General features: G+C 41.7%; 2 protein-coding genes across 3 annotated transcripts; both read right to left on the bottom strand.

Moving 5' to 3' along the window:
• Positions 1-35: 35 nt before the first annotated feature.
• On the bottom strand, positions 36-12,316 carry LOC134801697 (juvenile hormone epoxide hydrolase-like). 2 transcript variants are annotated; one of them, XM_063774296.1, is made up of 9 exons: positions 12,186-12,316; positions 8,824-9,021; positions 8,268-8,495; positions 7,526-7,690; positions 4,008-4,154; positions 2,770-2,971; positions 1,986-2,217; positions 789-903; positions 36-172 (listed from the first exon to the last, which is right to left on the bottom strand). In XM_063774296.1, exons 2-9 carry the CDS (start codon positions 9,019-9,021, stop codon positions 56-58), a joined length of 1,404 nt encoding a protein of 467 aa, XP_063630366.1. In that variant the 5' UTR covers positions 12,186-12,316; the 3' UTR covers positions 36-55. The 2 variants fall into 2 exon arrangements, with proteins under 2 accessions (XP_063630366.1, XP_063630374.1); XM_063774304.1 differs by lacking the exons at positions 8,824-9,021; positions 12,186-12,316 and adding an exon at positions 8,635-8,748.
• LOC134801713 (juvenile hormone epoxide hydrolase-like) lies at positions 11,680-27,967 on the bottom strand. The gene is made up of 8 exons (XM_063774314.1): positions 27,889-27,967; positions 18,379-18,564; positions 17,704-17,931; positions 17,270-17,434; positions 16,625-16,810; positions 16,185-16,347; positions 15,684-15,918; positions 11,680-12,391 (listed from the first exon to the last, which is right to left on the bottom strand). Exons 2-8 carry the CDS (start codon positions 18,556-18,558, stop codon positions 12,166-12,168), a joined length of 1,383 nt encoding a protein of 460 aa, XP_063630384.1. The 5' UTR covers positions 18,559-18,564; positions 27,889-27,967; the 3' UTR covers positions 11,680-12,165.

Here is a 27,967-nt window from a genome sequence, read left to right as displayed (position 1 = left end):
TTAACTCCGGAGTTAGTGGTTGGCTGGATCGCTCAAGTGGTCCTAAGCCAGTTGTTTACAGTTCATGTTTGAAAGGACGCGCTAATCTCAATGATCGGAATTCAGCCACCGCTCTGAGGACATCTTTCGCGAACAGCTCGGGTAACTCCAAGGCGATGAAGTGGCCTCCGACCTGGAAATTGATTGGAAAACTAAAAACATGTATAAAATGTAGGGTGTGAGTTGAGTAGAATTGTAGTTGTACCAAGGAGAAGTTTCTGAAGTTGCCAAATTACTATATGAAAAGTTCTCAGAAATTTAATTTAGCAAACAGTGAAAAAAATTCAAGACCTTATTAATAAATACAAGAAGCTTAAAGGTTAACTCACGCTAGACCGGCCGGGGCCGAGTCGGAGCTTCCGGCGCTTCGTTTTCTATGGAAAGCACCACGTGATCACCGATCAGTCGTCATAGAAAATGACATGTCGGATGCCTCGGCCCTGTCACGGCCCGGTCTAGCGTGAGTCATCCTTAATAGTAGCGGAGCCCACGATGCTAAATCGGGATTTACTCGAGCGTCATAGAGACCTATTGGGTTGCCAAGCTTAGATGATAAAAAGAAAAAAATGTCATATAATATATACCTTTTCATCGGTGGGGGAAGCGGCTATAGATTTTCAAAAATGTAAAAAATACTGTTACATGGACATACTTTGGAGTAGAGGAATTAGAAAGGTAGTGGATAGCGGCTTTTCTCCACTTACTCGTTTACCTACATTATGATTTATTTCACCATTTTAGGCATTTACCTCAAGCGGATTAGTGCGGAGCAAGTTGGGATATTTGAATCTCAGAACGGCAGGTGGTTGGTACGCGAGCTCGTTCTTAGCATGCAGACCCCACATGGGCACCGGTGTGGGGATTCTGGAACAATGAATATCATAAATAGGTGAAATAGTTACCTACTTAATAATAGACCATGAATAGGGGGTATTACTGCAATGTTCTGCCCTCAGAACGCAGAACTAGCTCATATTGTAAACCATAGATTAACTTATAGGTACATACTATGCCTTAAACAATTTATTGACAAGCTTTCACTATATGACTTTGATGCATCAAAGCGGTTTGTCTAAATTTAAACTGTAATCTGCATCTTTATCACCCAAATATGCCAGAGTGATAGAAAGGCAGATAACGAAACTTCGATAAAGTCGTTTGTGTTTTGGTTGATATGATTTTTTTTATTAAATAAGTAAATGGAACAGAAAACTGTTAAATATTTTCAAGTTATTTATGAAGAACCCATTTTCTTTCGCATGCTGCATCATATAGGTACCTACGCAGCATAGGTGAAATACCTTGATGAAAGTTTAATAATTTTATACCGGGTGTGGCCTGTAACACGAGAAAATAATTAAAGCATAGATTGTACTCCTTAAACGGTGACACTTTTGTTCAACAACTTTAAAAAAAATTGAAGTATTTCGACTCCCTATTATATGAAAAATATTTCATACAAAATAAATATTATCTTCAATGGACGCCATCGCCACGCCATATCATTGTGATTGACGTTGCCTGTCACCCCTTTAAACTTAGAATAAACTTTAAAGTGTATTAAAAATCAAACCACAAATTATTTTTAAAAGTCGCTGAACAAATGTCGGTCAGTTTGAGGAGTACAGCCTACAGTTTAATTTTTTGCTCATATTACATGTTACACACGGTATATTAATTCATCTTAGTTCAGAGCCTCTACCATCAGTTTTAACATTGACATAACGCTCACGTCTACGTAATTTACTTTCTGTACATCTCGCTTGCACTATTGCTCGCATATGCGAGTACGAGCGAGATGCATAGAAAGTAAATTACGTAAACGTGAGCGTTATGTCAATGTCAAAACTGGTGGTAGCCGTACAGTTCAACTTTTTTGTTATGCAACTATTACATAAAATAAAACGTACCTAGCGTTAATAAATAGTTAAATTAATGTTACTCACTCGCTAAGCCCCAAAGACCAATACGTAAGATTATTGTTTTCAGCATAGAACCTCATGGAACTCGTGATGCACCCACTGGACCAGTACAGCATGATATTATCCAGCAGTTTATCCTTGTCCCACATGCCGAGGCCTCCGTCGGACTCGTCGCGGTACTCGGTAAGAGTCCAGGTGGAGAACTTCTCGAGGATGTAGGCCAGGAGGCCGGTGGGTGAGTCTGAGAGGCCTACTCCTAGAATTAAAAGGGTAATTCAAATGATGCGTGATTTTCTTAAGGTGTATAATAAGCAGAGAGTACAGGCCGAAGGATAAAATTCCAAGCCATGACATGTCCTAATAATACTTAAATACCTATGTGAAGGTTTTAATGTTTGTTGAATTTGAGGAAATTTGGAGTAGAGGAATTTTTTTTATTTTATTTGACATATGATAGTTTTTATACCAGTATACAATACATCCCTTGGATAAAATAGGAGTTGAATTTTAGTACTGGAGTAATATTTAACGACTTGGCTAGGCATAACATAATAGACAAGACCCTCTCCCAGATACAGATATATAGTGCATAATTTGTAATCCATCGTATTTTCTCGGAAACGTTCGTATTTGTCATGCTACTTCAGTCAACCTCAGTTCTTTTTGTAACGAGACTGACTGAAATAGCAAGACGCGTTTCCGTAAAAATACGATGGAAATAATTATGCACTACATCTCTAGGGTTAGGAGACTACAGTTGCCCTCGCCTCAGTAATCCTCACAGCTATATAGTTTCAATTATACGCACCCAAAGTATCAGGCTTCGTGGCCTGTATATGCGAGTACCCGAACTCCTGAAGCTGATACGCAATTGCTTTAGAAAGGGGATACATGCGGTCCTGAAGATGGGAGTCCACGATCAGAGGAGGATACAAGGAGCCCAGAAGTGTCAGCAGATTGGCTTTGGATGATGAGGCTACTGGCAGGTTGTTGTGGAAGCCAAGAATTTCCTGAAAATAAATCAGGATTTTTTTTATGTGGCAAGTAGTTATTCACACAAAAGACCGTTTCGTGATACTTAAACTCACGCGCACCAAATAGGTAACTTACTTAAACAATGCCAAATCAAATCAAGTATGTTATGTGTCAGTAGAAATATTTCTTTTCTAGTTCGGGTGAAATTAAGCTATTTCTTTTTTTTTTTTAAGTGAAAACTTCTTTAGCGGCGCTGGGCACTTTTTGAGGTGGGGAAAAAATGATAAACTCGAGACAGCGTAACGCGATCACGTGACCGTAAGGTTTAGATGGCCACTCATTTAGATGGCATTTTTATATCAAAAAACTCAATGACATTATATGAAAAAGGTTCTAATCTTGTACGGGTTGAAATACGAGGATCTCACAGTTACATTCTAACTTTATATCACTCAAATATAATTCAATAAAGCTACATCTTGATGAAATCGCTAATAAAAGTGAACCAGTACTAGACTGGTGAATAAAACTCAAAATATCATGACCAAATATATTTAGATCCGAGGTTTGCAAGGTAACTTTACAATTTCTATTCGAATTTTAAACAATTAACGCTACAAATTTGAATTTCGAATTTTAAACAAGTTCACTGACCAGCAATTTCGGAACTAAAGTTTTTCAATAAAAAGGAGGATGGGTCAATTAACATAGTGCTGCAGACATTTTGGACTAGTCATTGAGTTTTCACTTCTGTCGGCACTCCCGGAGTGCAACCCGTTGTTTTATTTAATTAGGTCTCCCTCTAGTCAGAACAACTTCAAGATGGACTCTCAGTGACCTTGACATCACGTTCACTTATCGTTTATCGTTTTGTTAGGAGCGTTTCGCGAGTGAAGTACGACTGTCGGACTTTGACTATCATTTATGTCTTTTGTATTGCTTTAATGCAATGAGTCCCAAATAGACATTTGATCCTAAAAACAAACCTGATTGATTGATACCATAAATGGAAATTTGTCATCTAGCCTATTGGACTTCGTCTACCATTAATGTAATGTGAAATTTTCGTACCTCGGGAAAAATAGTGGCCATCTCCGCTCCGATGAAGGCGCCCCAATCCCCGCCCTGGATGTAGAAGGTCTTGAAACCCAGCCTCCTCATCAGGTTACGCAGCACTATAGCGACCTGAGCTGCTCCTAGCCCTGGCCTTACTGAAGCCTAGAAAACAAATATCGCTCCTTGAGAAACACAGTGTCATTAAGCGAAAAACGTGTTTTTTGGGTACAGAGCTTTAAAATTTTCGAAATCTTCAAACGTCTAAAACTGCCGTACTAGAGATAAAAGAAAGAGTTTTTTGCTATATTTTGTTAGATTTTAAACTAATCTTGTGAGTCATTTGAGTAAACTGTGTTTTTTTTGTTTAATTTCTAAGATAATTCAATTAAAAGAAAATTGTAATGTCACTATTCCGTTTAGTTTTGCTTAATGTCACATGACGACTTCGCAATATTGATTCAATTTATGGAACAGTGACACTATATCCAGTTATTTGATATAACTTAACGTTTATTTCAAAGAAAAAGCGCAATTAGAATCATTTTACATGGATGTTAATTAATATTTACTAAAGTAAGCGACTTTCAGTCTTAAAAAATTAGCAAATAAGACTAGTTTTTCTTTAAAACTAGAGTATTCTTAGCTTGTTTGGTTTGGCTATATTTTTACGATCAAAAATTACCAAAGTAAATAAACAAAGGGGAGGATAATAATTGGGGGATGCGATGTAAGGGGCCCGAATGTCATGTAACGGACCCCAGACCAGCCTCTCCTGCACGTGGTCACCCTGTGGAATACCAAACAAGCCTCTGGCGATCCACCAACCCGCACTGAACCAGCATGGTGGGCTTATGGCCCAATCTCATTTGACATGTACGACTCCTCGTTACGGCGCTAAGTACCCTGTAAAAGTGGTGCTAAGAATCCCCGGGCGGAAGATACCCACGTCATCATCATCCTGCTAGGCCTTGTTCTCATTTACTTGGGGTCGGCCTTCCCTGTTCTTTTCCTCCATTCTGCACGATTGAGTGCAACGTCGGCGTCTATATTGAGATCTTTCAGGTTTCGCTGAACCGTCGTCAGCCAGGTGGCAGGTGGTCTTCGACGTCCTCGCTTCGTTGTTGATATATCGAGCGCTAAGTACCTTAACCATGTAGTCTACAGGACGCCTCTGTACATGACCGTACCACCTCAGACGTTTTTCCGTTAGCTTTTCTGTTATTGGCGCTACTTTGAAACTACCCGGCGGAAGATACCCACACTCTTTGTCGTCAAAAAGAAGTGGCAGGACAACATTGTCGGATTATCAAATTACTCCGACAAGATGGCTGTGTTGACGTTAAGCATATCCCAAATCCCAAAGCTATATACCTACCTTAACCGCAATCAAAGCCTACGCATCAACATCTACACATTGCGATGATAAGATTGAAGAGTATTACGAGATTATGACCCTCTAAATAAATCTACTGATGAAAAGCAGGAAACATGGACCATTGTCCTTGGTGAAGTCAGATCAAGCACACATACATAGTTGGACCACATATGGCCTTGGCAGCAGAAACGACCGTAGTTCTAGGTCTATTCCATTTGCCTTTGGTCGAAACATGAACGTAATTCCTTCTTTCTCAAAAAAAACTTCAAAGTCGCTGGACCTGGACTTCGCCTGGCGGAATATCACACACGAAATTGACTACTTATATAATAATATTTTCATCTGACAAAAGTTTAGTTAGATATTTATTTATGTAGGTATTAGGTACATCAATACGTTTAAATTTAGTTCCGATCACAGACCCGTGAGAGCAAAAATAAAGTTTAAGACTTAAATCCACCGTAAGCAATTAATTCATAAATAGGCAAAACACCTAAACAGAAACACACTCTTATTTGTAACCACGATCAGTTTAACTTAGAATTACGAAGTAATTTTGACACCTTACAAGAAGAGATACCACAAATACACATTCAGAAGTTCAAATTCAAAATAACAACATTATAAATACTTTAGAAACAGCCAGTAGCAAAATTAAACCAACCCGGAAAAACAACAAAAAACTCACAAGCGACACATTACGTTATTAGAACTAGCTCTTCTGAAGGAGGTACGAATTCTTCATCATCATAAGTATTAACTTTATTAACAGTTTCAACTAAAACAGTAGTATTAACTTTATTAAAATAGCTTTAACTTTTTTGTCATTCAAGACACATTGAGACATTTTCTACTGTAAGAAAACAATACTTTTATGGGTAATTAATAGGTAAGTACCTACCTAGTGATAATAATAATTAATATGTGTTTTGTGTCACCTTGTCAGAAATAAAATTGGAGCATAACAGACATCACAAAAATAACTTGCTAATTTTGATGAATGAAAAAGTATCACACAACACATAAATAATATTATGTTATAATTAATAAATATGGGAATCTTACACATACCAACCTAGTTCCACAGTTAGATCAATAGGGCTCGTAATGTGGCTATATCTATCTAATTATAAATAATCGTCTAGTAGGTACCCATAATACAACTCTATTATGAACCTTATAGAAAAAATACAACACAGTGACATTAAACAACGAGTGACATTCATTAACCACACCGTTATAAGCGTTCTGTACCAGTTGTAGTGGCTTTAAGCTTAAAACGACATTTTTCACTTAAGCATGCCAACTGTCGCTATGGTAAACTAAGCTAGCATATTGACACTACACAGATAATGACGATCGACCTGCTAAAACTTCTGTCAGCTTCTTAAAATCACAATGTCACTTAAAGTAAAAGAACAGTACGTTTTTATTTTTAGTCAGCATTATGGCTTTAAGTTTTAAGCAAAACCGTCATTATAGGTATAATGTGACTTTACTTATTTCAAGATGTTATTCTATTCTATTAAATTCAAAAGTACAAGTGTCCTTAAAGGGAAAAGTACGATATTGCTTTGAATTGAGTTTTGATTTTGATACCATATTATAAGTTTAAAGTGACATAGTACGTATAGATACACTATTTCTTATGTAAATTGACGTACTTACCATTAAATCTCATAGAAAACCGTCACTAAGCAAAAAAATACAATTTATTTCCCTTTAATGACATTGTTCCTATGAGACAGGCACCTATTCCCTCTATTCGCCATAACGACATTAGCGCCCTCTGGCGGTTCTAATAGAGCTAGGGCGATAGGTGTCTTCGTATTGCGTGCGTTACGATCATACGAGCTAGATGGCGTTATAAACTCAAAAACCCCATTTTTTGGATAATGACGTTATGTTTCTCAAGGAGCGATATTTATATATTTCACCAAATTTTAGGAACAGAAACAATATCCGCCAATCTTCACTGGCAAAAAACGACGACGGAGAGATAATTTGTACTGTGCAGAAAGATTAAAATCAATAAATAGGTACAGTCAACTGTAAAAATATGGGTGTGGACAACTTACTCAAGAATATGTCCCATAGTTCTTAATTCACTGACATAACAGCATGTAGCGAGGAATCGCTATCCTCTATACTTACTTACATCAGAAAAGCCATAACCGGGCAAGCTGGGTATGATGGCTTCGATGGCGAAGTCCCGGTCCTTGCTGGTGGCAGTCAGGAGAGGCAGTGCCTCGTAGAACTCCCTGACTGATCCTGGCCAGCCGTGCATGAACAGCATTGGAACTGTCTCTGTGCCCTCTGGAACCTTGGAGTCAAGATTAATACCTATAAACACTAACAGTAATGCTCTTAAATGATCAATGATAGACCTTCCGAAAGGTCGTTACAATAAGATTTTGGAGTAGTTAATTAATAGTGTCGACGATGACACATGGAAATAGTTGGAAAATCTCCATCTTATTTACAAATGATCAACAAATGTGCTGTTTTAAGGACCTAGAAGAAAAATACTTTAAGCATTTAGCAAGGAATATAGGCCACCAGGCTTAGCGGTAAGAGCGTGCGACTTTCAATCCAGAGGTCGCGGGTTTAAACCCCGGCTTGTACCAATGAGTTTTTTTGGAACTTATGTACGAAATATCATTTGATGCCGGGATAACGCGAGGAAGAAGAAGAAGCATTTAGCAAGGAACTTAATTTAATTTGTGCAAAATTAGCGAAATAGTTTTTTTTTGACGCCACTAAAGACAGGACACGGATCAAGCTCCATGGAATTGAACTTCGAGGAATAACGCAATCCTTTGCGCTACAAGATCATCAGGCGTTTTATTCTGTTCGCACTCATGGTTCTGCCGTGATCCTTTATCTACATATGTTCTTACCTTAGGCTTAACTCTGATGAAGTGTACATCCAGCCCCTGTATATTGGTTTTGTATTGCGGGAACTGATTCAGAAACTTCTCTCGTTCAGTAAAATTGTACTGTTCTGCCCAGTAGTTTATCCAGCCTGGCAACTGATCATGGTTGAATCCGTATTGGAACCCGACGCCTTGGAGACCAGGGGTCCAGGGGCGGTGGTTCTTGAGACGGTGCTTAAGGTCTTTTATCATCTGGAATCAGAAAAGTACGAATACAAATTATTGAATTCAGTTAGGACGGCAAGTATATATAAACAAGGTTCTTAGTGGAATAAAGGTAGGTATTTGATTCGATGTTGAACCGACGAGTTATGTCTCAATTTCAACTTACCGCATCCTCAAAACGAATCGTAAACGGCCTGAGACTGGTATCCTGCACCCTCGACTCCGTCTGTCCCCACCACTCCTCAAGATCCAAGGTCGGTAGGGGAGGTGGACTCATCAGGTAGAATGGTAGATCATGTAGGTTAGGTAGAATGATATGCCGATTATTACGAAAGATGTCTCAACTTCAACTTACCGCATCCTCAAAACGAATCGTAAACGGCCTGACACTGGTATCCTGCACCCTCGACTCCGTCGGTCCCCACCACTCCTCAAGATCCAAGGTCGGTAGGGGAGGTGGACTCATCAAGTAGAACACATAGACGAAGTAGAATGAGACTAGGCCGATTAGTACGAGTGGCGTGATGAGGAGACATGACCAGCAACGCGACATCTAAAATGTGGTACAAAACTTAGGTATTGGATTGGGACCATCCATGAGACAGTAAATAGATATACATATTACATATTTGTAATATTAAATAAGTTTTAGGGAGATTCGTTTTGTGAATCTTATCGGGATAATTCCCGTATTATGAAACGCATGTTGGAACTAAATCAAAACAAAATTTTAACAATACACTCCTTTTTTGGGCAGTCGTGTAAAAATGTACTTAAGTACTTATTTTTTTAATAGTCTTAATTCCCTACAAAAAAGGTTAACAAAGGTTACGCTGCGTTAAAAATGGGTACGATTAACTTTGACCGGCCTTTTACACTCCCAATATTATTTAGATGGTAATAAATAAAATCGTTTTACTTACAAATCAACGGATAAGAACAACAAAAATGTATACAGTCAAGGAAAATATACCCTACTATGACCTAGGCAATTATTATCATACTTTGTGATTTGCATTTGCCTAATTAAGAATAAAATCTGAAATAACCACCTTTACCCCCCCCATACAAGTTCAAACGCACAAACTAAACAATTCGACAAGCAACTCGATTTTCAACCATAAACACATTGGAATTTAAGTTCAAAATCAAACGCTACTTTTTCATTAACTAAAATAACCTTGGAACGGATATAGACGCTACCATATCGTCCGACAGTTTTTTTGCTACTAACTAGTATAAGCTCAAGTAGACGATTATAAACCTTAGTAGTTTTAAAAAGACTTATATCACTTTAAATGTGTCTACAATGATGTCATTTTCACATAACGCTAGTGTAGGAAAAATCAACGACAATTGACTATAAACTTTATTGTGATGGAATAAAGTCGTTTATAATTTGTGTTTATGAGTGAGTCATACGATTAGACTCGTGATAGTTTTAAACAGGTAGGTGATGTTAAAAATTTTTCGTCGAGTTACGTCATTTTGAATTTAGTAAGTTGCTACTAAATGAAGGAGACGATTGTAAATCCTACTGCAATGAGATATCGTCGCACGTCGTGTTATTATTGTGTATGGGTTGCCTCGTATTTTGTAATATGATGTAATTCTTGAACTAAGATTGAAGCGTTGTTCTTCCAACCCGTTTCTCCCTTCTCTTTGCTTCCGTACCCTAAAGATCAAGCATTTCAAGTTTCAGAGGAATTTCCTCCGAATGGAGAAAGAAAAGAAGGAGTCATACGGCGCGATTCGGGAAATGAATTAGAGATTAACTAGATACGATATAGTAAAGATATGTGACGTCCCACGGGTAAAGGTACCTTATGGCGGTTGGCGCTTATAGCTATTATTAACACATTCATTGCCACTAAGTACTACGGGTTACGCTCGTAGCGCGTAGCCACGTCTTCGCCGTATGGAGCGCGTAGTCACTACGAACAGTGTACCCGACAGTCGGGTTCTTGGCGCTGAATGTGTTAACGCCGCTCCAATATTATTGCGGCGGCGTTAATTATATTATAAGCGCCGGCCGCCATAAGGTACCTTTTTCCGTGGAACGTCACATATCTTCTTATCGGTCATTCTGTTTATCGGTGAATAGAATTCATTTTTAGTTTAGGGTGGCCAGTTACTAACAGGTGGCCAGTTACTGGCGATTTACCCTATAATACCAAGAGAATGAAAAGTCTCAAAAAGTGCAGGTAGAGTCTGTGCGGAAAGAGAAGAGTCGTGGAATGTATGCATTGTATGGGGCCCAATACATTCCACGACTCGTCTCTTTCCGCACAGACTCTACAGGTTTTAAAAGGGTTGTTCGGCAGTATGTTATGTTGTGACCTAGAGTTGCAAACGTCCATAGCTGATTTTCGTCAGACTGGCCTTTTCCCATGACATATTATGTAACAAATACCTACCTGTTAAAAAATATCTACCGTACAGTCACCTGCAATAATATAATGTTACTCTCCGAAGGCCGCAAAAATATGTGACACGTCACACGCTTTTATGGATCTACAAATAAGATCGTGTCAGATATTTTTGCGGCCTTCTTCGTGTAACATTATTGCAGGTGACTATCGACAGCATGTATTTCTTTGGTTTAATGTTTAATGTTTAATGTATTATCGATCGATCACAAGAAGATAGTGATATCTTAGTGATAGTGATATCTTGGTGATAGTGATATCTTAGTGAATCACAGTAATCTATCTAATACCTTTAAACGAGCAATTCTCGTTTATTTATATATTTCGGGGATCTCGGAAACGGCTTTAATGATTTCGATGAAATTTGCTTCATGGGGGTTTTCGGGGGCGATAAATCGATCTAGCTAGGTCTTATCTCTGGGAAAATGCGCATTTTTGAGTTTTTATATGTTTTCCGAGCAAAGCTCGGTCTCCCAGATATTTATACTAATGAGAAAGCTCAGTTTTGGGTTTCCGTTGGTCTGACTTTGATGTCAGTTGCTAACACAAAGATTGTCAATTGTTAATCTTAGTTTTTCAATATTGACCGCTTCTGTTGTTACTGTCGTTACCCAAAATAACACGCACAGCACATGCGACCAACATCATGGTACCTATGATCTATGATAACATAGGTTGGTACCTATGATAAATATGGATATTTGTATTAACAAATACCGATATTTAATCCATCCAAATTTTAATCATAACTATGAATAAAATCATAGAATAAAATTACACTATGACATAACAAAATCTTATTTATTTAATATTTACATAAAAAAAATAATGAAGTACCGTCAACCGGGGTGAATAGGGACAAAATTTTAATGTGATTTACCTGACAATTTCTTTAAAAAAAATATCCACACAAATCGTGTCATTAGATTGAAAATAACAGTAGATTTGGTATGATACAACTTAAGTGAGTATTAAAAAAAATTGACAGGTAAATCACATTTTAAGTTTTGTCCCTATTCACACCAGTTATCCCTATTCACCCCGCCCCGGTTGACGGTACACATTTAAAACATGCTTCACAATCACAACTATATTTTTTTTTATAGATACTGGTTTTTATCACTTTTGTAGCAAAGATTTTATCAATAGCTTGATCACCAACAGAAATGAATTTGCCTAATGTTCTGGTCGACATAATGTTGTTCTGATTTCAAAAATTTCATATTGTACCCCAAGGTGGCAGTAGTGTTTATCACAAAATAAATCTCTTAAAGCTCACTCTTCTTACTGCCTTCTCGATGTTTCACAAACTCCTTCACAGCCTTAAACACATCTTGGCTGAACACATCAGGCTTCTCCAGCGCGATGAAGTGACCACCATCAGGCAGCTCGGTATTTCCTAGGAGGTTCACGTACTTGGTGCGCAGCAGGAGAGGGGGGTGATAGAAATCATTGATGGCTTGGAGGGCCCAGGTCGGGACGGTGGTTTGGTAACTGGAACAGAAAATATTTGAAGGCTGAAATATTTTCAGGCTGGCCCATTGTTGTATTTTAAACTAGCTGTGCCCGCGGCTTCGCCCGCGTGGAATTCGGTCTGTGTCAGTAAGCGGCTAATTTCTAATCCTAATTTCTCTCCCTCTCCCCTGGAGGCGGAACTTGAAGTAAAGTTGACATATGGATATACTAGAGGACTGAAGTCCAGATAAAATATTTTACAATTAGGTACCACTAAATAAAACTACAATCCAAAATCAATAGTTTTATTCGCCCTTATTCAAATTTTACACGTGATTTAAACTTAGAGAATGTAACCAAACGGAGTGGTCATTAACAGGCGTTCCCCTCTGTCGAAAATAGGCGGCCAAGTGTCAACCGAGGTTTATCTGACATGGCTATGTTTACGTTACGTAGGTACACATTTGATGTGCCCCTCCCCCGCAAAAAACGCCAGACTATTTTGTACCGAAAATTACCGTCTCCGTTGGTTACATTGTCAAAGGATTTAAACGACAGAGTAGTACGTGAATATCGGACGATACAGTAAGGTACACGCGCGCGAGCGAAAGCGAAGCGGCCTGCCTGGCTAGAGCGCCACTTACCGTGGTCTTCTTCAGACTCCTGAGCTGTGCTGAGCGAAATTTTTTCGATATATTTTATTTTTACTTTTGGAAATCAGTCACATAATTTTATCACGAAAATTGACAGTGCTGCAGCAGTAACGTTGCAACAGAGTAAAGGGGCCCACTGATTAACAGTCCGCCGGACGGTATAGAACAAAATCTGTCAGTTAGAACAAAATTTTCACAGTTCCGAACAACTGACAGGCCGATACCGTCCGGCGGACTGTTAATCAGTGGGCCCCTTAATGCTGCTGCAGTCCCCACCCGAATGTCACCTTTATCATACCTTAGAAAGTGATTGAAAACGCGAGCGAAGCGAGCGCGAAAATTTTTCGATATAAAAAAACGCAATTTGATAGACAGTTGTACATTTTTAGGGTTCCGTACCCAAAGGGTAAAACGGGACCCTATTACTAAGACTTCGCTGTCCGTCCGTCCGTCCGTCCGTCCGTCCGTCCGTCTGTCTGTCACCAGGCTGTATCTCACGAACCGTGATAGCTAGACAGTTGAAATTTTTACAGATGATGTATTTCTGTTGCCGCTATAACAACAAATACTAAAAACAGAATAAAATAAAGATTTAAATGGGGCTCCCATACAACAAACGTGACTTTTTGACCAAAGTTAAGCAACGTCGGGAGTGGTCAGTACTTGGATGGGTGACCGTTCTTTTTTGCTTTTTTTTTTCGTTTTTTTTTGCATTATGGTACGGAACCCTTCGTGCGCGAGTCCAACTCGCACTTGCCCGGTTTTTTTTACTTTTAGTACGGAAATCAGTCACATCATTTTATCACGAAAATTGACAGTGCCGCAGCAGTAACGTTGCAACAGAGTACCTAATGCTGCTGCAGTCGCCACCCGAATGTCACTTTTATCATATCTTAGAAAGTTACTGAAAACGCGAGCGAAGCGAGCGCGACAATTTTTCGTTATAAAAAAACGCAATTCGATAGACAGTTGTACATCTTTACTTTTAGTATGGAAATCAGTTACATCGTTTTATCACGAAAATTGACAGTGCCGCAGCAGTAACGTTGCAACAGAGTACCTAATAATGCTGCAATCGCCACCCAAATGTCACCTTTATCATATGTTAGAAAGTTATTGAAAACGCGAGCGAAGCGAGCGCGACAATTTTTCGATATAAAAAAACGCAATTTGATAGACAGTTGTACATGTTTACTTTTAGTGTGGAAATCAGTCACGTCATTTTATCACGAAAATTGACAGTGCTGCAGCAGTAACGTTGTAACAGAGTACCCTAATGCTGCTGCAGGCGCCACCCGAATGTCACCTTTATCATAAACATCTTAGAATGTTATTGAAAACGCGAGCGAAGCGAGCGCGAAAATTTTTCGATAATTTTTGGTGCCCCCTAGACATGGTGCCCTAAGCAAGTGCTTATTTTGCTTAAAAGGGTTAATCCGGCACTGCAAATGACAGAGGTAAATGTTTTTTTTCTCAAAGTACCCACCTTCGTGGCCATTATTAAGTGCTTAAGGAGGCGATACGTATGAATATGGATTTGATATAGGTGCGATATAATTACGATTAGGTATAATTCATGACGGAGAAAATAAATAATTTTATGCAATTATACGCGTGTTGTGATATGTGTGTTTATTTTAACACTACGTAACTATAGGTATGTAAACCCATTTTTAGTTTTCTTGGTTACTTAATGTTTACTCAGCTCAGTCGTTTAATTTTGTTGTCTTATTAAATCAACACAATTATTCAATTAAATTTGTTGATATCCGTACGATTGATTCAAATTTTAGAAGAGGGGTCTTCTAAACTTAGAGTTAATTTGGCAAAATCCTTCCTCGGAGGCTTATTTATGTGACATCGTATTAAATTCAGCGCCATCTGTTAGTTTACCAGGGTACTCTATAGTGTTAGCACATATTTGAAAAAAGTTTGCCCCTCCTTCTTAAGTAGCGCCATACGATTCAGGGGCAAACTTAAGTCAATCATGTGTTGTGGCTACCCCTCCTTTTAGGGATGAATTTTTATAGCCTATAACCTGGCCAGGGATTTTCTCGACAGATTAGTAAAGTTTCCATCAAAATCCGTTCAGCCGTTTTCACGTGATGCGCGTTCAAATAAACAGACAAACAGATAAACAGATAAACAGACAAACAGACAAACAGACAAAAAATCTAAAAACTGTTGGAACGTGTTCTGTTATCGATTCTAAGTATCCCCAGCCAACTTTTTTTCAAATATCTTCCATGTACAGACTTTCGACCCTCTTCAGCTTTATTATAAAAATATGTATAGATTATATGTATAAATAGATAAATTGAATGGTAATTGAAATTGAAATAACTAACAATTATATAAGAACCCCATGCGTTGTTAAGAGGGAAGGTTACGAGTCAAAATTGCTAGAGAAAAGCTAGAGAAATTAAATGAAGTTAGGCGATTATACATATATTTTAAAAGTTGTTAATTCTTATTAAAAATGTCCACTGATGTTCAAAAAATAAAGAATTGTATTGTAAAAAGTTCCTCAACGACTTGTCTGATTTTGTGTGTTTATCGACTGAAGTGTTTCTGCGACTGTAGAATTCGGTGGTTTGGTCCAATCCCTAGGCAATTAAGGTCTAGTTCACTTTTTCTTCATAAATGATATCTTTTGACTACAGTTTACAGTTTCTCACCTGTCAATATTAAGAGCAATATGCGCTTTGTTAAATGTCTCAGCATACATCCTCATAGCCGTAGTCTTCGCGTTGCTGACCCAGTATATCATCACGTTGTCCAACAGCTGTTCTCTGGAGTAGAACTCCAGAAGGCCTCCGTCCTCGCGGTCCCTAAAGTCAAATCTGGTGCCTGTGCTAAACTTCTCGAAGATGTAGGCTAGGAGGCCGAGCGGGGAGTCGGATAGGCCGACACCTGGGAAATTGATGATGTTATGAAATTCCGTGGATAATTTTTGAATAAATTATTTTGGTTAGTATTTTGGGGATGGCCAAGGCGATAAGCCTTTTAAAGATTGCATATTGGTACGTAATAAGACAGGATGGTGCCATCGTGATCGACGATGATTCATCCTAACCAGTGACAAACCAGTTCACTGAGCACATTCTATGGACTTGGAAGGTAGGCACGATGATTAACGAGTACAGCATAAATTTGTCACTAAACCACTCTGAACTTACCAAGAGTATCAGGTTTGGTGGCATGCATGTGGAAGTATCCCGTCTCTAGCGTCATATTGGCGACGTACGTGCCCAATGGGTACAGCCTTTGTGCTTGGTGAGCAGGCACTACGAGTGGAGGGTACAGGGCTCCCAGCAACGTCAACAAGTTTGAACGAGTGTTCTGTGAAAAAATACTTTTTATTAAAAATAGTTACCTACAGAAATGCCTAGTTGTTATTGTAGGAACTTAAGACCATTAACCTCAAAAATTTAAGGAAGGAGTACTTAGTACTAAGAAAAGTAAGAATAACTGAATGAATCCCAACACTTCATCAGGGAATAGCATAACCATGTTGTTAGTGTTACCGATGGTAGAGCCCATGTTTCTACCTTACATGTAGAACTGTTTGTGTCCAATTCGATGCATCGTGTTACAGAAATTAAGCGTAAATAATCACCCTAGCGAGAAGCATGTTGGAGTGGAATCCCAACACTTCATCAGGAAACAGAGTAACCATGTTGGTACCGATGATGGAGCCCATGTCTCCACCTTGCATGTAGAACTGTTTATGCCCAAGTCGGTGCATCAGGTTACGGAGGAGTACAGCAGCCTGGGCGCAGCCAAGACCTGGTCGGACGGCAGCCTGAAACATGATGTTAACAAATTAGCTTGCTTTAAAAACATTAAACAAATTTTTGATAAACCCGCAACGTGATGAAACGGATAGCCCGATTTTGGAAGAACCTTCTTTCAAATAATAATAACCGCATCCAAATCAGTTTATTTGTTTAGACCAGCGGTCGTTAACAGGCTGCCCACGAACTTCCCTGGCTATATTATATGTAATATTGACAAACGACAATGTCTGATAAAGTCATAAATATTAACAAAGTGCGGCTCGCGTCCATTTCGTTAACTAATATGTGGCCCATGGCTGCTAAAAGGTTGCCGACCGCTGGTTTAGACCAACGGTGCTACAAACAGACACATATACACGTAGCGGACAAATGTATCACGACACCCAGCTTTATAATAATGTTGGAACAATAACGCTGCTGAAATCGTTCTTCGAATGTCCCTTTACTAAGGTGTAGGTACTTACGTCGGTAAATCCATATCCGGGAAGGCTGGGCACAATGACTTCAAAAGCGAAGTCGTATCCAGGGGCCTGACGAGCTAGCAGGGGGATGGACTCGTAGAATTCGACCACAGAGCCTGGCCAGCCGTGAAGAACCAGGAGAGGCAGGACTTTCACACCCGCTGGAACCTCAAACAATATTATAAATTTTGTAAAGAAACTTTCAGTCTGTTTATCACTTGCCAAATCATAAGAGAAATGTAGTGACAGATGTTACAAATTCACTTATTGTTCCCAATGCCAACCACGTTCCACGTTATTCCAATGCTCCTGCTAAACGTCTTGAATCAAGATAGGTTAAATCAATATTTTAGACTATTGATGCGACAAGTGGCATTACATATTTCTCATTTACGTACTTTCGGTTGTTATTTGGTTTTCTTTCCTTGATTCCTTACCTTAGGCATCACATGTATAAAGTGCACATCCAGCCCCTGGATATTAGTCTTGAACTGCGGGAACTGGTTCAAGAAGGTCTCTCTGGCCTTGAAAGGGTACTGGTCTCTCCAATACTTCCTCCATTCGTCTAACAGCTTGCTATTGAAGCCGTAGTTCTGCGCTACGCCCTCTAGCGGGGGAGGTGGGAGGCGGAAGTTGTCTAGACGCCTTTTCAGGTCTTCAATCATCTGGAATAGCAGGAATACTAACTGAGAATAATGGTAAATCAATATAAGAACTTCTGAGGTTTTCTCAAGGAGCTATATAGTATGAGGTTCTTCTAAAAGAACTCTCTTCTTCTTCCTCGATTCCTCACGACTGAGGGTCGCGACCACATGAGGTCGTTATTTTACTAAAAGAACTGGGCAGAGGTTTTTAAAGGGCTGGCAACAGATTTTCAGACCTCCAAAGGCTACATTGTGCGTTTTTCTTTGAACATCATAAAATAAATGACCTTTATAGGCAAGTTCACCTTCAAACTATCCATTTCTGAAAGGCTTTATGATGAAAGCCTTAATAAAGCCCAAATCATTAACTATTGTACTGTCCAAAGAAAGACCATTTTCCTGAATATTTTTGACCCATGTATGCCACATGGATTGGCCCACATGTAAAAAAGCTGAATGTTCACAAACCTTGTCAGTAAACTCGATTTTGAAAGGCCTGATGCTGTTATCAGCTTTGCCCTTCAACTTCTCCGGTCCCCACCACTGTTCAGGGTCCAACTTGGGGAGGGTGGAGGGGTTCGGTGGTCTGGTGACGAACCATAATGCGAAGGTCACGCCTCCTACTAGGGCTAGGAGGAGCTTCAGCATTTTATCCTGAAATATTGACATTGAAGACGGAAAAATAAAAAAACGAACAAGAGCGATAGGTCATATCAAAACCATTTCAAAACAGTAACAAATTATTATATCCGAATCGCGCTCTCACACAGCCCAACTAACATTAGGCTCTAAATATAAGGGTTAAAAGAGATCTACATAAGCGTTTGTTTCCACCAGGTTCTATTGATGTTCTAAAAATAGGAGTTATAGCCGGCTATAACTCCCTAGTCCCTAATACCCCGGATTGGGCACAATTTTTATCACCTTGGGTTGTAAAACGGCGCTACAATAGAGTTATATGATGAAATAAGAGGTAGAAGAGCGCTAAAGTACTGCTCTAATAGCGTTGATTAAGTACTTAGGTATTAAAAGGGTGCCAAATAAGCGACTACTAACTATTTGAGTAGTAGTGTAGGGCCATATAGATTATACTTTCAGCTTTAGATGGTATATTAGCATTTATAGGCAATATTTGTAACACTCAAGAAGGTAATTGCACATTTTTTCCTTAGCCCTATCTGCTTTGGTTGCAGATGTGTCCATTTTGTGTTATTATTCGTAAGCTTGCCCTGTGACAACTTGAAGTGAAATGTAATGGCGGATAATTAAAAGCAAATAATTATTTTAGTTCACTGATGCCGGTTGTCGTAAATAGCTATTAGGGTTCATGTATGTGTTTAATTAGTCTCTACGTTTAGGTTACTATTTTTACTTTTGTATATCATGTTTTACTTTGTGCTCGTATATTATGTCAAATGAATTGCGTGGAATGTTTTATATCTAGTTATAAGTCTAGGATTCATGCTCCTTTCATACGTGCTTAATATTGTACCTATTTATAAGTCTAGGATTCGTGCTCCTTTCATACGTGCTTATTAACGAGATTGGCAAAAATATACATTACTGACTCTGCATGATACACCCACTAGTTGAAGAAGGTACCAAACGGCCTTGTGTTTTACTATATAAGGCAGAGCCGTTTCGTGGCTTATTCAGAGATATCAGAGACATCAAGAGAGCTTCACTCATACCAGCCTGAACACTCTCCAAGTGAATAAATCAAATATATGTGTTTTCATTTCACACAACACATATACCGGTAAATGGAGGTATAGCGGACTTCGAGACAGCACAGCGGCCAGCGCGTTCCAGCGGCGGATTTCTACGCTTCTCCCAACGAACCCCCACATCACGAAAAGCTACAGTCTACACTCCACAGTTTGGTCCTTTTGAAGCCGGATGAAGATAGAAAAACGTACGCGCTGAGTTTCAAGCGACATAGCTTAACTCAGACATCAAGATAGAAAAACGTACGCGCTGAGTTTCAAGCGACATTGCTTAACTCAGACAGCAAGAAAGAAACAAGTACGCGCTGAGTTTTAAGCGAACGTTGCTTGACTCAGACGGCAAGAAAGAATAAAGGACGCGCTGAGCCTAGAAGTTCGCTTCGGTTTAGACCCAAACCCTATACCTTTTCCGTAACCCATTTACCGGCTTGCCGGACGGACCGTGCAGCGTCGTAGGACCACCTCCGCTCACGTGTCCTGGCAACTTTCGTTGCATGTGTCACATGGTTGATGCCCACACACTGCTTTCGAACGTTCTAGGCATAGCACTTTGCCATTGCGGGAGATTCAGTGCCACGAGGGATCCACGCTTAGGGCACTGACGTTGCGCACGGCAACGGTCAGTCATAGGCATAGGCAGGTCAAGTTAGGGACCCCCCGCGTGTGTTAAGTGAAGTGGTTCCAGCCAGAAAGATGTCCGAAAAGGAAGCAAGGAGCCTACGACCACGCACCAAGGGCCCACCTGCGCCCGCACCGAACATGGATACCCCTACCCCCTCGTCTGGTAAGACTACGTCCAACGAGACTAATACGTGGAGCAAGGGCACCAGTGGCAATCCGAATGCTACCGGTGGAACCGAGTCGGTACACTCGGAGATGTTAGACGCCACCGTAGTAAATCGTAGTAGGTCGAATACGCTAGTGAATAAAGACACCGATGCGCCGCCGCCGCCGTCGCGGGCGCCGTCTAATCGCGAATTAAAGAATCGCAAATCGGTTAGGGAACGCGACAATAAATTGTCCGTGCTAATGGCCGAGCTCGAGGTTCATAAAGCCCGTCTAGCCGTTGCTAAGACCGAGTCCGACACTGCCAATTTACGGCTGCAGATTGCGCAATTGAAGGCGCAGTCTCGCGGCGGCAGTGACGCGACCGTCGAAGCTTCTAAGACAGGGTCCGTCACTGCAAATTTGCGGCCGCAGGTTGCGCAACTGAAGGCGCAGTCTGTCGGCAGCAGTGACGCGACCGTCGAAGAACGTACTAGAAGTTGGGTAGAACGACAAGCTAGGTTACAGCACGAGGTCGCGAAAGAAAACGTTAAATTCCCGCCGCCGAAAAAGACCGCGCAGCCGCCGCCGCGTGCAGCCGCCGACCGGGCTAGCAGACCGCCCCCGCGCGTTTTAGAGGTACCGCACGGTACCTACGCGCCAATGTACCATAAACCGCCGGAATTACCTGCATTCGGCGGAGATATCACCGAGTGGATATCATTTAGGGCAGAGTTCGAAGATACGTCGCCCATGTTTAGTGCCGTCAATAACGTCAGTCGGATTAGGCGCGCACTTAAGGGCGAAGCTCGGACGGCCGTAAAATCAATAATGTACACAGTTCAGGATCCGTACGAGATAATGGAAGCGCTGGAACGGCAGTTCGGCGACCCTGAGGAGATTGTTCTTACGGAAATTCATGATGTTAAACGCATGCCGCGTTTATCCGAAGACAATTCGAATATAGCCTCATTCGCCGCGCATGTAGCGAATGCCGTCGCCACCATTAGATCCTTGCGTCAAGAGAAATACTTGCACGCGCCTGAGCTCGTGAATAAAATCGTGGATAAATTGAATCTGATAGTGCGCTATGACTGGGCCAAATACAGGCAGTCTAACGTAGAAACACCCGGGTTAGTAGCAATTTCCGAGTTTCTTAACGAAATTAGTACTGCGGCCAAGCGCATAAACCGATATAAGCCGTCTAACCGATCACGGAATGCAGTGAATGCGGTTTCCTTTGTGCACGAACCGAGAAGATCGAGCCAAGCTCTCTCTGGGTTTCGTCCCCCCGCGTTCTACCGTGATACGTCTAATAGATCGCGAAACGCGGTAAACGCTGTGCGCGAACCCAGTCGATTGAGCAACGCTCTCGCTGGGTCCGGCGCCCCCGCGTACTCTCGCGACGTTAGTTCGGATTCGGAGTCAGATTACCACGAAACGTACACGCGTGATACGTCTAATAGATCGCGAAACGCGGTAAACGCTGTGCGCGAACCCAGTCGATTGAGCAACGCTCTCGCTGGGTCCGGCGCCCCCGCGTACTCTCGCGACGTTAGTACTGATTCGGAGGCAGATTGCCACGAAACGTACACGCGTGATACGTCTAACGGATCACGGAATGCAGTGAGCGCGGTTTCCTCTGCGCGCGAACCCAGAAGATCGAGCCAAGCTCTCTCTAGGTCTCGCGACCCCGCGTTCTACCGTGATACGTATGATAGATCGCGAAATGGACGAAACGCGGTTTCCTCTGTGCGCGAGCCCAGTCGATCGAGCCACGCTCTCGCTAGGTCCCGCGCCCCCGCGTCCCTTCGCGACTATAGTTCGGATTCGGAATCAGATTCCCGCGAGTCATATACACGTGATACGGGAAATAGATCGCGTACTAGTAAATCAACTATAGCTCAAGTAAAGCGCCGCGATGGTAATTTAAAAAAGCCAGCGTCAACCGGAGCTAAGCCCCAGCGGGAGATATCGTCTGTCTCTGTCTCGCGCGATGCGTGCGCCATATGTAAGAACGGCAAAGAACACAAAGTTAGCGAGTGTTCGAAATTTCTAGCCGCGACTATATCTGAGCGATGGGACTTGGTGAAGGGTACTAGATTGTGCTATAGATGTTTAGGCGCGAGTCACCGTGCGCGTTTTAAATGTAAATATGTCGCGTGTGGCATGAGTCAGTGCGAAGCCGGACATAATAAACTATTACACGGATTAAGCGCGGCCGCATCCGCGAACGGTAATAGTGTCCCGGCGGCACCTGCAGTACTCAATGTTAGGCTGCCGCAGACGTGTCTCAAAGTCATTCCTGAAGAGGTGTCGGAACCGTTAGGTACCGTCCAAACCCTCGCGCTATTTGACGAAGGCGCGGCAATGGCTTTGACGATACACGAAACTGCGGACAGCATCGCACCTGCGGTACAATTTGTTGGGCACGCAAAGCCTAATACCGCGGAAGACGAGGCCTTACAACTTGCGAAACGACATTCTGAGACAGAATCATTAGGCGTTTCGCAGAAGGTACCTCGGGCCGACCCCGGCCAACGTGCGCTAGATTTGTTAGAAGCCACCTGCGAGAAGATACCGGGGGAGCAAAGGTATCACTCGGGCTTACTGTGGCGGTCAGATGACGAGAAACTCCCCGATAACCGAGCGCAAGCATTGAAACGGCTGTACAGTCTAGAACGAAAGCTAGACCGCGATGCGAAACTTAAAGCCGAATATGCAAAGCATATGAACAACTTGCTCGACAAAGGTTACGCGGAGAAAATGGACTCGCCGCCGCCCCCCGAGGCACCCCGGACGTGGCCTCTGGCGCACTTCCCAACTTTTCAGCCGCAAAGCGGGAAAACGCGATTAGTTCGGGACACGGCAGCCACAGCTTACAGACGTTCGTTTAACAGCGCGCTGTTGGCTGGCCCCGACCTGTTAGAGTCTTTACAGATCGAAATAATTGAGCAAGATCGCGATACGTTACGTTTCGTTTGGTGGACAGGGACCGATTGGGACTCGCCTATACCCGTCTCACTCGCACCCGCGTGGCGATCGTTCATTATTAATAACGTACGATTAGTTCGCGCCACCGCTAGTATTCTGGTTGCCGCCGAGGTTTTCAAAGCCGCATTGTTCGCTAAGAAAACAGACATAGAGATAAATAAGGGGCATTTAGATTTAGCAGAGATATTACTAATCCGACGGAGTCAACATGCTGCATTTCCGGAGGAAATCAAGCTTCTGGAAACTGGGCGGCCACTCCTGAAGAAATCTCCGCTATACAAAATCGCTGTACAACTTGACAAAAACGGAATCATCGTTCTAAATGCTAGAATCGATAAAAACACGCACATGCCTGTTTTACATGCAAAAGAGGATTTCGTCAAGTTATTAGTACAGCATTTTCATGCACTCTACAGTCACGGCAACCACGCGATCGTCATCAACGAGTTGAAAGAAAGAGCACCCCACGAAGAAGTTCTACATACTTTACTGCTAGAATCAGAGCACATAGTCAATTCCAGACCGCTGACACCAGTGAATCCAGATTTAGACATCGAAGCCCTGACGCCGAATCACTTTCTAATCGGTCGATCAAGTGCCATGTCGCCACTGGGTGTCTTCACAGACGCAATTATGTCGCTCTCTTCGTGGAAAACAGCGCAAACGCTAGCCGACCAATTTTGGAGGCGCTGGCAGCGGGAATACCGACCCAGCCTCCTCCCCAGGCCCGGTGCTCACCAAAACGTGAGAAAACTGCATGAAGGTGACGTAGTCATCATTGCGGATAGCTCCATGCCACGAGGAACGTGGCCCAGAGGCGTAATCGCCCAGCTATTTCCTGGCCCAGATGGTCATGTGAGAGTGGCCATTGTTCGCACACGCGCAGGTGACGTCCGCCGCCCAGTTTCTAGACTTATCCCCATTTACTCCGCGCATGAAGACGGTGTTGACACACGTGGGGGAGACTGTCGTAAATAGCTATTAGGGTTCATGTATGTGTTTAATTAGTCTCTACGTTTAGGTTACTATTTTTACTTTTGTATATCATGTTTTACTTTGTGCTCGTATATTATGTCAAATGAATTGCGTGGAATGTTTTATATCTAGTTATAAGTCTAGGATTCATGCTCCTTTCATACGTGCTTAATATTGTACCTATTTATAAGTCTAGGATTCGTGCTCCTTTCATACGTGCTTATTAACGAGATTGGCAAAAATATACATTACTGACTCTGCATGATACACCCACTAGTTGAAGAAGGTACCAAACGGCCTTGTGTTTTACTATATAAGGCAGAGCCGTTTCGTGGCTTATTCGAGGAGCAGCAACCTGGAAGACTTCATCATCGAGCGCCTCGCGCGGGGCATGTTCGACCGCGCGGACAACACCGACCACGATCACCTGCGCGGGATTGCGCCCCACTACACGCGCCCGCCGGACCAACACGGGGCTCGGCATCTCCCCCGAGCCCTCCTACACACCACACAAGAAGACGACGAAGAAGAAGACACGCACACACCACACCGGATGTCGCCTACATAGGCACGATGCACACGCCAGCCTAAGCTGCCGGTCGCCTTCTCTGCGTCCCCGATGCCTGGCCCCGCTCAAACGGTATCACCAGGCTAGGGGTCGCGGGGTTGGATAAACGGCCGGTGGCGAGAAAGCTGGCCCCACGGATACACAGCCGTCCCCAAAATGACGAGCGACCGACCGCCCCACAAGGTGGGGCGCGACCCGAGACAGCCTCCGCAGCCGGAAGGCGGAAGAGGCCACTCGCACCCCTTCAAAAGGGTGCCGAAGGATTTCACAGCAGTGGCTTATTCAGAGATATCAGAGACATCAAGAGAGCTTCACTCATACCAGCCTGAACACTCTCCAAGTGAATAAATCAAATATATGTGTTTTCATTTCACACAACACATATACCGGTAAATGGAGGTATAGCGGACTTCGAGACAGCACAGCGGCCAGCGCGTTCCAGCGGCGGATTTCTACGCTTCTCCCAACGAACCCCCACATCACGAAAAGCTACAGTCTACACTCCACACCGGTGTTATCTGCGGATTTATGATGGCGAAATTAATTACACTGTCAATAACTATATGTATTACTAACAAAATTTCAAAGGGCCTCTGATCCTTTGCATATTTATTTTTTGTGGGTCACCGTATTTAATTTTCGAAAAATTACTCAATATACGTGAAGTCCGGTTTTAAATATAACAATACTAACATTAGGTCAATATTGAGTAAAAGTATAAATTTTTATTAAATATTTACGTTTTAATTAATAGTACGTATGCTCTTGTGGCACGGACGTGGACCGACTGGGACACCACGGATTATCTTGTCAAAAAAGTGCAGGCCGTTTTTCGAGACATGCGACGCTTAATGACATAGTCCGTCGGTCTCTTGCCACCATCAATGTGCCTGCTCTTCTTGAGCCGACTGGCATTATCAGAGATGATGGCAAGAGGCCCGATGGGGTGTCTTTAGTTCCTTGGAGCTTGGGACGGATGCTAGTGTGGGATGCTACCTGCGTAGACACACTGGCACCGTCCCACCTCCAACGGACTACTGTAAAAGCGGGCGGAGCGGCGGAAAGCGCCGAAATTCTAAAACGTAACAAATATAAGAGCCTCGGTAGAGAGTACCATTTTGTACTATTTGGAGTTGAAACTCTAGGTCCATGGGGTCCCAGCGCGCATAAGTTGTTCGCAGAAATCGCGAAGCGTCTGGTTGACGTAACTGGTGACCGAAGAGCTGGCGGCTACCTCGCACAACGTATCAGCATTGCGATACAGCGAGGAAATGCCGCCAGCATCCTTGGTACAATGCCTCAAGGGCCTATTTTAGATTTAAGCTAGTTATTCATTTCGTTTAGTAGTACCACTGTATATATATTGTATGTAAATAAATGATTTATTGATTAATAGTTTTTGTTTTGCTTATTGATTCATCGGTCATCTTAATATGGCGCTATAGGCTTAGGTTGTAAGTAAGACTCTAATAACAGTATAAGATGTACTAAGGTACCTAGTGAATAACGCTCGTCTGCGACTACTTGATGTATAATTGTGACTCATAACTTCTCTTTTCGACTGTAAATGATACAAGAGAGTTAAGTAGCGATTGCGATACACGGGGCTATAAAAGACTTTTTATCGCCAGTTTAGAACCTTAAGTGAAAATTGCACTGCTTATTACTCATATAGATGTTAAGGTAGTAGAATTCACTTTGAGCTATACCACTAGCGGCTTAAGATGCATTATAGCGGCCAAAACGGCTACTGTGGATCTTAAAGCTATACATGGACCTCTTAAAGACCTTGATGTCACCAGAGCCTGTAAGCTATATATAGCAATTCTACAGCCGTTCTATGTCTTTAGGTGATAAAATAAGTGCTAAGTGTCGCTTAATTGTTTGTTGGGAGGTGATCTATTGTTTGAATTTTAAATATATTATCGTATGAGATGTCATTGAGATATAATCGGTCCTGACATTGAAATGAATTTAATGAATTGTTCAAATCGCATCGCACAGTGCAGAGCGCTGCGCGCTTCAAGTAGACAGCGATCGTGTTTACCTTTAAACTTGTTTTGTATACTTTTATAATCATACCGGCAAATTGTAACTTTTATGGTTTTGTGTTTGCATTAATTTTTACGCTCACTAGCTTAGATCAAGTATCATAGCATAGCTAAGTTATGCACGTTATTTTCTTTTATCAAGTAAGTGAATTATTGTTATTCTTTTGAGAAATAAAGATCTTTAAACCGAAATACAACGCACGTTTAAAGTCATTATTTGAAAATTTGCACTCTGATTGTATGTAAAAAATGTTTGCATAGCAGTGACAAAACATTTTTCACGTCACCTATTAGGAAAAGGGATTTTTCTTCCCTGCTAGGATATCAAAGTGGCACTTTTCTTCCCTGCTAGGAGGGATCAAAGTCGCACTTTTCTGTTCTAGGCCAAGATTTTTTTCATCGTTGCAGCAGAGGGAAATGGAATACTCGCTGTCAATTTTTTTTATAAGTTGGTGTAGTTACCCCCTTAGTTCCCCCATACACATACCCCCTATACGTGTAAACCCTTAAAATTACACAAATAACAATATTATTTACGATACAAGTGCGGAAAATAGGAAATTTGCAACGAGTGGAGAGTTTTAAAACACGACCGAAGGGAGTGTATTAAATCGATACGAGTTGTGAATTACCTATTCGCACGTGTATCGTACAATATTTTACAGTACATATTTATATAGCCCTTTAAATTATCGACGTAGTTACGTAATGTGCTTATTAAAGCACCTGGTCTCGTAATGTAGCACCAAATGTACTGTAAACTTAATCACAGTAGCTCAGGTAGAGATTGAATTTACAAGAGAGTATACATTGTAACTGCAAATGAAACCCAATCTCCACATGCATGAACATTTCGTTTATTTGTTATTTATTTTCACAGTAAATAACACTAGCTTACCAAATTAAATCTCCGCACCGCACTACACTAAACCACCAACCGTGAACAAGTACCGCTATTGTAGAGCATCTGTTTCGTA

The sequence above is a fragment of the Cydia splendana genome, chromosome 2 (genome assembly GCF_910591565.1).
Source record: "Cydia splendana chromosome 2, ilCydSple1.2, whole genome shotgun sequence".
Lineage (NCBI taxonomy): Eukaryota > Metazoa > Arthropoda > Insecta > Lepidoptera > Tortricidae > Cydia > Cydia splendana.
Note: the sequence above shows the minus strand (reverse complement) of the source record. Positions and strands in the feature narration are given on the sequence as shown.